Here is a 12,389-nt window from a genome sequence, read left to right as displayed (position 1 = left end):
AATTAATCTGAGTATTTCAAGTAAAATCCTTTTCTTTGATTAAATTTCTAGATACTTTTAGTTTACTTTTGTGTAGAATAACAGATGTCCTTATCTATTGAAGGACTAGAAACTGGTGACAATAATTAGAAAATAGATATAAAAAAAGTTGTATACTTTTAAGAAGAAATGACATTTCATGTTTATTTTACACTGATTAGCTGCAAAAAGATCTAAGAGGGTTTTGGAATTTTTCATCAGTGTGTTTGAGTGATATTTTGAAAGAAGTTGTTATTAGTGATTTAAAATTAGTCCTTTCTTTGTCATCTGAGATAGAAGTGTAGAGGGCTAGACTTGTTTATCTCTTCATTTGTATTCAGGATCAAAGTGTGGGATGAATTCTTTATCCTTTTGGCATTTTGAAACTTTTCAAATGTTAAAAAAAACTTTTTATTTCTAAAAATGTCCACTTCTCTCAAAGCTACCTGACAATTGTTATAATAAAAGAATACAAAACCACTTTGTGGGTTTATGTTTTGCTATTGTAACCTATTGTCTAAAATAAAGTAAGCTTATTTTTTTCTCTTGCTTTGTATCAACTCAAAACAATAATATTCTATAGGTGACATTTTTTTCCTTTTCTTTGTTTTTGTTTTTGTTTTTGAGACTGAGTCTCACTGTATCGCCCAGGCTAGAGTGCAGTGGCGTGATCTAGGCTCACTGCAACCTGTGTCTTGCAGTTCAAGCGATCCTTGTGCCTCAGCCTCCTGAGTAGCTGGGCTTATAAGCACGCACCACCATGTCTGGCTCACTTTTGTATTTTTAGTAAAGACTAAACACTGTCTTTACAACACTGTGTTGGCCAGGCGAGTTTCGAACTCCTGACCTCAGATGATCTCCACCTGCCTTGGCCTCCCAAAGTGTTGGGATTACAGGAGTGAGCCACTGCGCTCTGCCAGGTGACATTTTTCTTTAACTTTGTGTGTGTATTTACACTCAGAGAGGTTTCAAAAGGTAACTGTTCAAATTTACTTTCAATTTATTTATTCTTTATATAGGTAAAACTTTCTTATTTAAGCTTATATGCCCGTTAAGTGGGCTCATATTTCATTGCATGAGAAAACTGCAACTGCTTTTTCAAACGGTACGAATGCAGTTTCACAGTGGATGTCTATGTTAGTGAAGTCTGCTTTTATTTGTAAATTGTGTAATAAAGATTTTTCTCAGAATTCTCAGCCATGTTAAATATTTCTTAATCTGTATGTAATATATTTATAGAAATATTCTTTTAAAAGCAATACCTTTTGGAAATATTCTTATCAGATAAATGGCATAATAGAAATTCGCGATCTAGGAGGCAAAAAACAAAAACCCAAAACAAAAACAAAAACAATTCTCATTTTACTCTTCTACGGACTCAGTGCTGCTAGCATCTTTCTTTGGAATTATGTGTAGGTTCTGAACCTAATTCTTCCCTTACTTTTTGTCTAGTTGGGATACTCTTACCAAGAAACAGCACTACAGCATAGCATAGCAGAATCTTGACTTTACCCCTTCAATAACTTGGATAACTACTCTGAACCTGAGTTCACTGATATATAATATGGATATGATAATAGTTCTCTTATGGTGAAGATTTATCCTAGTTTATATTTTTGCTACACTTGAGTTATACTTCAACCAAAAGATGTGGTAACTGAATAATAATCATTATAATTTTTTATCTGCTATAATAATTTTAAGGATAAATATAATCATTATTACTAATCATGAAGTTTCAGCATCCTTATCAGCCAAATGGGGAATACCTGTGTTCCCTTCAGAATTCCATAAGTGTAACTAAAACTATTTGAGTATTTTATTTTAAACTGTACCCTGGTAGAGGAATTAAGGTATTTTTAAGATTCTTACCTTTATGCAAAAGCACTAACGCTTGACACTTAACTTTTTTATTGGCAATTTATGGTAATAAATTATTGTCTTTAGATAAAAGAGTAATTACTGTGTAGCTACTAGTTTCTTAAAACTCTACCTTTCTCTTAGCTATAGCAAAATTTTGAGCTTTCTTCAATAAAAGGTCAGTTATTCCATTTTAGCATTTGCATGAACAGAAATTAGAGTTAAAATTATCATATATAATTCCTTTTCTTATTCTGAGCAGAGAGACTTAAAATTAGGCTTTAGCAAACAGATGGTAGTATGCTTATACAGTATTTATGTTGCTTTCTTTTCTGCTAGGAGATGGAAGAGTGACTTACCACTTACGAAAATTATTCTTGGGCTATATGTTGATTTATATGATAAAGTAAGAAACTTTAGGTAGTATAGCCCAGTTTTTTTGCTCACTGTTTGTATATCTGGTAAATGCGTTGTATTTAAATCCTTCTTACACTTTTTTCTTCTCAGAAGAAATTGTGTTCACTTAAAACCAGGCTTCTCAATCTTGATATTTTCCCCGAATTAACCATGTTTTTCTTTCATTTTAGTTCAGACTTGGTTCCTCCAACCTAGAGAAAGTTGAAAACCCAGCTGAAGTCATTAGAGAACTTATTTGTTATTGCTTGGACACCATTGCAGAAAATCAAGCCAAAAATGAGCACCTGCAGAAAGAAAATGAAAGGCTTCTGAGAGATTGGAATGATGTTCAAGGACGGTATGTACACAGTTTGCTTGTGGTATAAAAATATAGAACCCTCTTTATATTGTTATAGCTTTAAGTTAATGATTTGTAAATTTCCAATATATGTGGATTAGCACGTATATATTTTACCTTAACTGAATATGATCAAACCAAATTATTCATCACTGTTGTATATTATAGGAGTACATTAACACATTATGTCATTAGTATGTGGTGGCACCAGCAAACTAATAAACAATAAGGAGTAATTGGGCATTGAAGATTAAAACCCATTAATACTAATAAAAGATTTAGGTAGTAAATATTTATAAAGATTAATTCAGCTCAAATTATAGGATTAATAATGAATTAAAAAGAGACATGAAATAAATTAAAAAGAGACATGAAAAAATAAAAAAATTAAAAAGAGACATGAAATAAAATAAGCATAATTGATTTCTTATTTGGGATCAGTGAGTGGCATCTATTTCAAATTACAGTGTTCCGGCTCCTAATAGAGACTTATTTCTCTGGATTTATTGAAAATTCATACGATACCATTTTTAAAGGATGAGCTAATTGTGGCTACTAGATAAGACATTTGGAAGCCTTTTATTTTTCTGGCTTTGCCTCTTACTTTTTAAATGAGGAAGAAAAAAATAATTTTTTTTAAAAATTATGAACTTTCTCAACTAAATCCTAATCTAGGCTGGCCCAATGTGTAACCTTTATTAGTCTATTAGTATAAGATATATGAAGGAAATAAAATGCATGTTGTGAACACTTACCTCCTCACTTACATATATATGTGTGTGTATAATATATATATGTGTGTATACATATGTGCACACACATATATAGTGAGAAAGAAAATGATGTCTGAAATAATTATGTGGAATATATATATAATAATGATAATAGTTATTGGTGCATCCAGTAAATTTTTAAAATCTTTTGCTTAAATAACTCTAAAGCATGGGAACAGTTATCCAACATATTTAGGGTCTTTTTAGTGCAACCATTGTGCTTGCTCTTTATGGACGTTAGTGACTATATGTGGAAGTATATGAAAAATGGTGAAGGTTTTACCACTATCAATATATATATGTGAAAATGAGGCTGACTAAAAGAGATTATTTTTCTGTACATTCAATTGTATTTATTAACTAATGCAAAACATGTAAAATTAAGTTCCTAACACCTAGTGTTATTTGGCTTTCATGTATTATATTAAGAAAGTGGTTATTTTGTTCTATCTTAGATCTACATTTTTATCTCCAATTATTTTTATATATTATATATAAATAATATAAAAATGAGACCAAATCCAAACTGTGTATTAGGAAACCATGCAGAAAAAGTTAATTTTTCTCTTTAACTACTGTTTATTCATGAATAAAGATGAATTCGATGTCATAGTATGAATCAGTATCAGATATCTGTACTACAAAGCATTTCTTGGACCTGTATCTGTAGCTTGGGTGTATTTTCTATGTAATATGTGAAATAAACCAAATTAAAGGAGATGTGCTATGGTCGTGATAAGCCATTATATTTAAAACTCAGAATACCCTCAGGATGATAGGAAATTTGATCCACAAATTGCCTACAAAAATGCAGACTGGGTACTTGGTACTTGAACAAATTGCTTTAAAATGTCTGCCAGAGGTTGAAAGAGGTATTATCTCATCAGTATTCAACACCACTCCCATAGAATTGAAAGCAGCAGGGAACGAAGATGAGGAATTAGAGACAAATGCACCCTGTGCTGTAACAGTGTGTGCAAGGGGCACATATTGTATGTGGCTCACAGATGCTTGATTTGCTATTTCTGGACTATCCAGCAAGTGCTTTTGTCTTGTTGTGGCAAGAGATTTCCTGTTTGATCAAAAGCACAGCCATGTACCCTGTCACCTGCCTTATTATGATCCAGCTATTTTTTTGATAATACTGTGTCAGATGTCTTCTTCAGGGTCTATAGATGTGTGCCATTGGGGTGGCCCTATGTCCTGAGAGGAAAGAGAGTCCACTCCAGAAAATTCTAGTCTCTTTATTGTATTCCAGATCTTAGATTAGTTGCTTTGAATTTTTCCCAAATTTGATTTTCTCTCCTTTCAGAGGACAGAGGCCACTTTAAGGAGCTGTAAATACATCTTGATCGTGGCCAAGCAGCAGTTTCTTAGTGTTCCCTCACTAGAGCCTTTGCATGCTGGAAAGGATTTACAGCTTTAGCTTCCATAAGGCAGTAGTTCTAATTAAGTGTCTTTAGGGAGATTAGACATAGGACATGAGCATATGGAGTTAGGTAACTGGGGACATAGAAAGTAGAGAATCACTAGAGTTGGGGCCATGATGTTAATCCTGGCAATAGTTAGTTTTGGGGGAAGCCTCTGATTATTCTTGGGTCAGTGTCCATTCATGATCCAAACATTTCTTCTATACTACATATGAAGGGATGGGAGAGTGGTGTTAAATAGTGGGGAAGGACACAATGTAAGGGATGGGAATTCCCACAGAAGCGATGGTAAATGGGTCTGAGATACATTTACTACACAATAGGATATTATATGAGCATAAAATAGTTGTGTACACATGTGTTTATTAACATGGAAAATGTTGATCATATATTAAGGTGAGACATGTGCATCACCACAAATATAAACAATATCCCATTGTTTGCAAAAAATGTATTTATATAGAGAATTCTAGAAGAAGAAAATTAAATGTTAGTAGTGTACATCTGGAATTGTAGACTACATTTTCCTTTAATTTTGGGGAGTATTTTTTGTATATGTTTTAGTATTTAAATATGTATCACCGTTATAATCAGAAACAACTATAAAGCTATTTTCATTTGGGATGATGGTGGAGAATAAACAAGGCTTGAGTGAGGAATGAGAAATTACAGCATAAGTAAAAAGTGTGAGCTTTGATGCATAGAATTTTAACATATATATTTGCTGTTATTTTTAATTACCACTTAATAATTGTGTTCTTGGCTCCATTTTGAACAAGTGGCATCACTGGATTAATTTTGTATAGTTGAGATAAAGGAGGAAACATTTAAGATGTGTATGTGAATCCTTAGGTTACTGGCTATATTTATTTCATGGGTTTTCTACTTAATTACAAATAAAAACTCTCAAGTTCCATGTTACTGAATAGGTGTTTTGTTTGCACTCAGACTTCTACTTAGAAATTATCTGCCTTTATTCTGAGTTATAGTTATTAAACCCATAATTGGAGGCAGTTTTCAGGGAATTGGGTTGACACTCACTGAATCATCAAAATAAAAGACCTTGAAAGCTCTTCTACTTCATCTCTCTGCCTTCAAGATAGAATCACATTATATCCAGATGAATTCAGTCTGATTTTTAAAGACCTCAAGAGATGTCTTCATTTCCCCTTGGTAGCCCATTACAGTGTTTAAGAACTGTCACAGCCAGAAAATTCTTTCTTCCATCTATGGGTAATGTGAATCCTTCACGGTACAGTTGAAGGCCATTTCCTCTTGTTCTGTTGTCAGAAAGGATAAGGAACAGCTGTTCACCATCTTCTTCTATACTTAAAGCCTTATTAAATCTCTTTACCACTGCTTGCTTTTCCAGTTCTTTTTAGCTTTCTTTGTCTTCCCAACTCTATTCAGACTTTCTTTCGCTGTACAACCCTGACCTGGGCCAGATATAATTTTGGCCAGAACTGATTATTAATTTAAGGATTACTGCACTGTGTCTAAGTACCATATGATCACGTTTATGTATCTATTATTTTATTTTGAGCTATCATTTAATCTATTGCTTCATTTTTGGTGTTATTTCTGCATGAAATTGTTGTGTTTTTCCTCCTAGTTTGTTATTGTTTTGACATGTTATTCTTAGATTGTTTTCCCACCAGAGGTATTTTATTTTGAATATTCAGTATTTTTTTGTATTTTTTTATCCTTTTAATTTTTTTTTTTTAAATTACAGTTTTTTTGTCCAAGGTTTTAGATACCTCAGTGCTAGGTTACTAATTAAATTTAGCATTATTGTTCTATTTTCCTAGTTATTGTAGAAAGAATGAAGTATCATTAGACCTTTCTTGTTTGATATTATTTGTGATTTCGTCCCAATCTGAGATTTGCCTGGATTTGATCCTTGGACTAGTGTGGTCTGATCTAGTTGTACATGGGCTTTTTGTTAGTGTCAGCAGGCTTAGTAGTGAATCCCGTGTCTCTTCTCCATTAAATGTTCTCACCTAATAATTCCTGTCCAATTTCTTGAGGCGTAAGCTTGATAGGAAGCACGTAATGGAATGCATAGTAACATCATAATGCTCTAGGAGAGGATTTGCATTAAAAATTAGGTGGCAGTGATACTGCATACCTCTTAGTTACTGATTATTAGATAAAAGGATAGCATTCTCTGAGTCTTGAAAAATTGAAAGTTAAGAGTAAATTCATGTCATGCAACTGTTCACACTAATACTTTTTCTCCAGTCAGCTCCCACTCCCCCACTTTTCTAGGAAGTGTTGTCCAGTTTGGTGATCAGAAGTTTGGTTGCAAAAAAATCCTGAAGCTTTGCTGAAACCAAGCAAGGTTAACTCACATGATACTATTCATTCTATTTACTTTGTTTCCCGGTCACAGAAATGTTTCCTTTGACAACATAGTTCTGATACTGGTTACTTAAGATTAACAATATTCTTTAGGAATATTATATGATATTTCATTTTGATATTTATTTTCGCTTTGAATGTGTCATACCAAGTGTTAATTTTAATGAAGGTTTGAGAATTAGCTTGTTAGTTGTTAAGTACACATCATCTTTCAGTCAAGAATTATTGAAGTGACTTATATGGAAATTAAATATGGACTTAAACCAGATAAATTACTAATTGGTTACCATTCCTAAAATTTAATACAAGAAATTGTAATATATTTGTTTATATGTTTTCACATATTGGTTTTTACTTTGCATATGTTTGAAGTATGTTATTATATACTCAGGTATTTCAGTAATATGTATGTTTTAAGGTTTTTTATTGTGTCTTTTTTGAAAATATTATAGGAAGATGAGAATATCATGCTTACATAACACTGAATCTGAAATATAAATGTAGTGACATGTCTTTGCTTAAAATAAACTATCAGTATTGCTAGCCCCTTTTCAATATTCAATTTTTTTCTAACATCTTTTTGTATACTTCTTTCTCAGAGAACTTTGCTTAATGAAGGGAATACTGTTAGACTGATAGTATTTGCCACAGCTTTTTTAAAAGCTGAAGATGAAAAACATTACTTTTACAATGGTGAATAGCTATTAAATGAGTGAAAAAATGCGATATTCAGAATCACTGTTTTTCTGTTTCCTTATAAGATGTCAATATTAGCCATTCTCCTTGGCTCTTCTCCTTTGCTGGAGGGCTATAGTCAGCCATGGTGCCCAGCAGGAATGGCATAATCCTGAAACCCCACTTTTATAAGTACTGGCAGTGGCCCATAGCGACATGGTTCACCCAGCCTGCAAGGAAGAGCCACAGACATAAGACCAGGCAAGTCAAAGCCCACTGCAGTGCCCGGTGCCTTGTATCTGGACCCACTGGCCACTAGTAAAATGCCCCACATGAGGTTTCGCACCAAGTACAAGCTGGCAAGGGCTTCAGCTTGGAAGAATTAAGAGTGGCCAGCATCCGCAAGAAGATGGCCTGGACCATTGATTTCTCTATTGATCCAAGGAGGTGAGAGAAGTCCACTGAGACCCTACAGGCCAATGTATAACAGCTGTAGGAGTACGCTGGAAGCTTCGGGAACCTCGGCCTCCGAGAAGGGAGACAGCTACACTGAATAACTCAAGTTGGCCATCACACTGACAGGACTGGTAATGTTCAGATGAAATACCTATACGAAGGAGAAAGCCAGAGTCATCAGCAAGGAGGAAGAGAACTTCAAGACTGCCATATCAGGCCAGGCGCGGCGGCTCACGCCTGTAATCCCAGAACTTTGGGAGGCTGAGGCGGGTGGATCACAAGCTCAGGAGTTCAAGACCAGTCTGACCAACATGGTGAAACACTGTCTCTACTAAAAATACAAAAATTAGCGGGGCATGGTGGCAGGTGCCTGTAATCTCAGCTACTCGGGAGGCTGAGGCAGGCGAATCACTTGAAACCAGAAGGCAGAGGTTGCAGTGAGCTGAGATTGTGTCACTGCACTCTAGCCTGGGCAACAAGAGCAAAAGTCTGTCTCAAAAAAAACAAACAAACAAACAAACAAAAAACTGCCATATCAATGCCTGGCTCTTTGGCCTCTGGGCAAAAAGGACCAAGGAAGCTGCAGAACAGGATGTTGAAAAGAAAAACTAAAGCACTGTTGAGGCCTTGTAATAAATCAGCAGAAAAGCTGGGAAAACGAATAAACCACTGGGAAAACAAACCAAAAAGATGTCCATATTAATTTACTCACTTTATTCGTTTGTCTAATAAGAACCTACCAAACATCTGTTGAATGCTAAACACTGTGCTGGGCACTGAGGATACAGTGGCCAATAAAACATACATGCTGTCTGCTTTCCTGGAGTTCACATCTTTGGCAAAGACTATGCTATAAGATTTTGCTGAAATTGGTCCCAGAGAATATACTGCCATATTTTCCTTTTTATCCTATGAGAGGTTCTAATTCTTTGCATCTCTAGATAGGTAGATTGTTGAAAGTTTAAGGGCATGTATATAAAAGGTATCTAATTTGGACATTTGTGTTTCTAATTTCACTGAAACATATATGTGTGTGTCTATATATGTACACACACATATATATTACTACTGGTATATATGTGTGTGTGTGTTTATGTACAGTATAAAAATACTAGGATACCTGTATATCAAACAACAACAATGTAAATAAGCAGTATGAAACATTGAAAAGAATACATAAAATAATTTGTATTTGAATCTATAAAGTAGGAATGTATTCATCATGTATGTGTATGCACATATTAAGTATATACAAACTCAGCTATTTTGCTTCCTTTATATATCTCTTGGGAGCTTAAAATAAATACAATCCCTTGTTAGCTCATTTGAGCAGTAGAGGACAAATTATAAACAATAGAGAATTTTGTATGTTTTGTCTTACATATCTAAATTTGAAGATATGTAGTGTTTTACATTTGCTGTTTTATTAATCTCTCCTTGGATATATCAAGTAGAATACTTTCATTGTGTATGTGTATTGCATTTCTATATGTATTTGTATGTGTGTGTGTGGTGCTCGCTTATAAGAATATAACTGGATAAGTCATGTTCTTGTTGTGGAGCAGTTTGTTGTCTAGTAGAGAAATCAGACAAATTAGCTATGTTGCCTTATCACAAAACAAGATTGTAGTTGCTTTTACAGTAATATTAACATAGTACTGAGGAAACAGGCTACATTTACTCTTGTTTGAAATTTATCCCATAAAAACATTCTTTTGTAAATAAACCATAGATATCAATAAATTATCTTTAGGCATTTTGATTTTCTAAAGGCTTATTTGTATCAGTTTTCAATTTTGATCCTTATTTCAGTACATAAATTACATTAATAACCAATAATTTCTAATTGTGTATTTAACCATCTTGATAAAACTTCCAAGACAGTGAAAGCATATGTGAAAATAATCTTTAATTGTATTTTCCTTGAAAAATTTTCTTGAAATCTTCTTGATTATTAGACTGAATTATGTTAATGCCAAGCAGAACTGCATGACTAATTTGTTTACTTATTTACTTTTTTAGATTTGAAAAATGTGTGAGTGCTAAGGAAGCTTTGGAGACTGATCTTTATAAGCGGTTTATTCTGGTGTTGAATGAGAAGAAAACAAAAATCAGAAGTTTGCATAATAAATTATTAAATGCAGCTCAAGAACAAGAAAAGGACATCAAACAAGAAGGGTATTTTCGCTATCTTGTTTTTGGATGACAGATGTATACAATTAAGTGGAATTTCTTCCCAAAGTTAATGAACCTTAGATGCCAACTTTTTGATCATATGAGATAATTTGGTAGTCTGGATGTGGATGTTCAGGCTGTTAGACAGGGGTGCCATGGGCTAGAGAGTTCTCAGGATGCTCTCTCCATGCCTGCTCAACTGTCTCACCTACACTTAAATTAAAAAACTGACGGCCGGGCGCGGTGGCTCACGCTTGTAATCCCAGCACTTTGGGAGGCCGAGGCGGGCGGATCACGAGGTCAGGAGATCGAGACCACAGTGAAACCCCGTCTCTACTAAAAATACAAAAAATTAGCCGGGCGTGGTGGCGGGCGCCTGTAGTCCCAGCTACTTGGAGAGGCGGAGGCAGGAGAATGGTGTGAACCCAGGAGGTGGAGCTTGCAGTGAGCCGAGATTGAGCCACTGCACTCCAGCCTGGGCGACAGAGCGAGACCCTGTCTCAAAAACAAAAAAACTGACATGAGGCTTATTAAAGTATTATTTAATTCTTAGACATTAGTAAGACATACTAATTTAAAAAAAAACTTTCATCTGCGGAACTACAAAAGTTGGATGCACATTTGTAATCTTGATGTCTAGGCAATGGTTAACTTTAGAATCAAGTGATTAATATTAAATTCCAGGGAGCACTTATTTTATCTGATTAGAGTGTGATTATCAGTTTTATTCTTCTTTCACGTTTTCTCTGAAAGTACATATGTACTTGATTTTTATGGAAGAATCGTAAGTGACAAATGGCTGATACGGCTTTTGATGATTGTAACTTTTTTACGCATTAGCAAATACAAGTTAGGGTCTATTACTTTGAATCTTAGTAAGAGTACAGAATTACCAGTGACATAGTATAAAAAAATTTGATATCAGCTAGTTCTAGCACAGATACTTGTCTTGCAGTCATACCTATTAGTTTATAGCTTTGGACAAGTCACTTTATCCTCATAATAAAGGTAAAGATACTCATCTTAGGGTTTTGCAGAGATCAAATGAAATGCAGAACTGTTCTGAGATTAGTAAAATGTTAAATACTCTGTAACTCACAGAGATAATTTGGTAGAAAAAGTATTTTGATAGAAGAATAGTACCTGATAAGAAACTGATTTAATATTATGAGTACTAAATTCATATTAAAATTAGGTAAAAGAGAAACTTGTTCTTAAAAGAGTTAATGTATAGGTTTTAAGATGCTTTCATCTAAATCATATATATTTTCAATATGTTTGTCTGATTAGAATCTTTTTCTAGGAATATTTTCTATAATTACTTACTGGTAAATTTGCTGCCTAGCAGGGGGTGAGCCAATGATTTATAATTCTACCTTTCTCTGTTTCTAGGGAAACTGCAATCTGTTCTGAAATGACTGCTGACCGAGATCCAGTCTATGATGAGAGTACTGATGAGGAAAGTGAAAACCAAACTGATCCCTCTGGGTTGGCTTCAGGTAAGAGATATATACATTTATCTCCTTTGTTGAATATCTCACTTGGGCTTCTTACTCTAATGACAAGGAACCATAATGGAAAAATGTTGTGAAAAACCTTATTTTATGAAAACTCTTTAGCATTTTTATTTTAAAAACTCAAATTTTTAATGTTAAAACTTAATATTATTTGTAAAATGCAGCAACTCATTAGCACAGCAGTGCGAGCAAGCATTCATACACATATACTCCAAGGTATACTATTCCTGGTTAAATATAACCAGGAAAAGCATAAGCAATGAGGAAGATACACCTTTATGCTAAATATCATCAGCTTAAACCTGGTTGCCTTTAACATTTGAGATCTTATTTAGCTAAAGCCATGGATAGGCCACTGGAGCAGAGTAAT

The 12,389-nt window shown here is 34.1% G+C and overlaps 1 protein-coding gene across 3 annotated transcripts in view; it reads left to right on the top strand.

The window, feature by feature from the left end:
- XRCC4 (X-ray repair cross complementing 4) overlaps positions 1-12,389 on the top strand; it is a 330,523-nt gene that overhangs the window by 129,693 nt on the left and 188,441 nt on the right. For all 3 annotated transcript variants that reach the window (XM_032156912.2, XM_058440741.1, XM_058440742.1), the window contains exons 4-6: positions 2,466-2,632; positions 10,350-10,505; positions 11,895-12,001. In XM_032156912.2, coding sequence (XP_032012803.1) covers positions 2,466-2,632; positions 10,350-10,505; positions 11,895-12,001 — 430 coding nt within the window. The remainder of the gene's footprint in view (positions 1-2,465; positions 2,633-10,349; positions 10,506-11,894; positions 12,002-12,389) is intronic.

Source organism: Hylobates moloch, unplaced genomic scaffold (assembly GCF_009828535.3).
Source record: "Hylobates moloch isolate HMO894 unplaced genomic scaffold, HMol_V3 SCAFFOLD_6, whole genome shotgun sequence".
Classification (NCBI taxonomy): domain Eukaryota; kingdom Metazoa; phylum Chordata; class Mammalia; order Primates; family Hylobatidae; genus Hylobates; species Hylobates moloch.
Note: the sequence above shows the minus strand (reverse complement) of the source record. Positions and strands in the feature narration are given on the sequence as shown.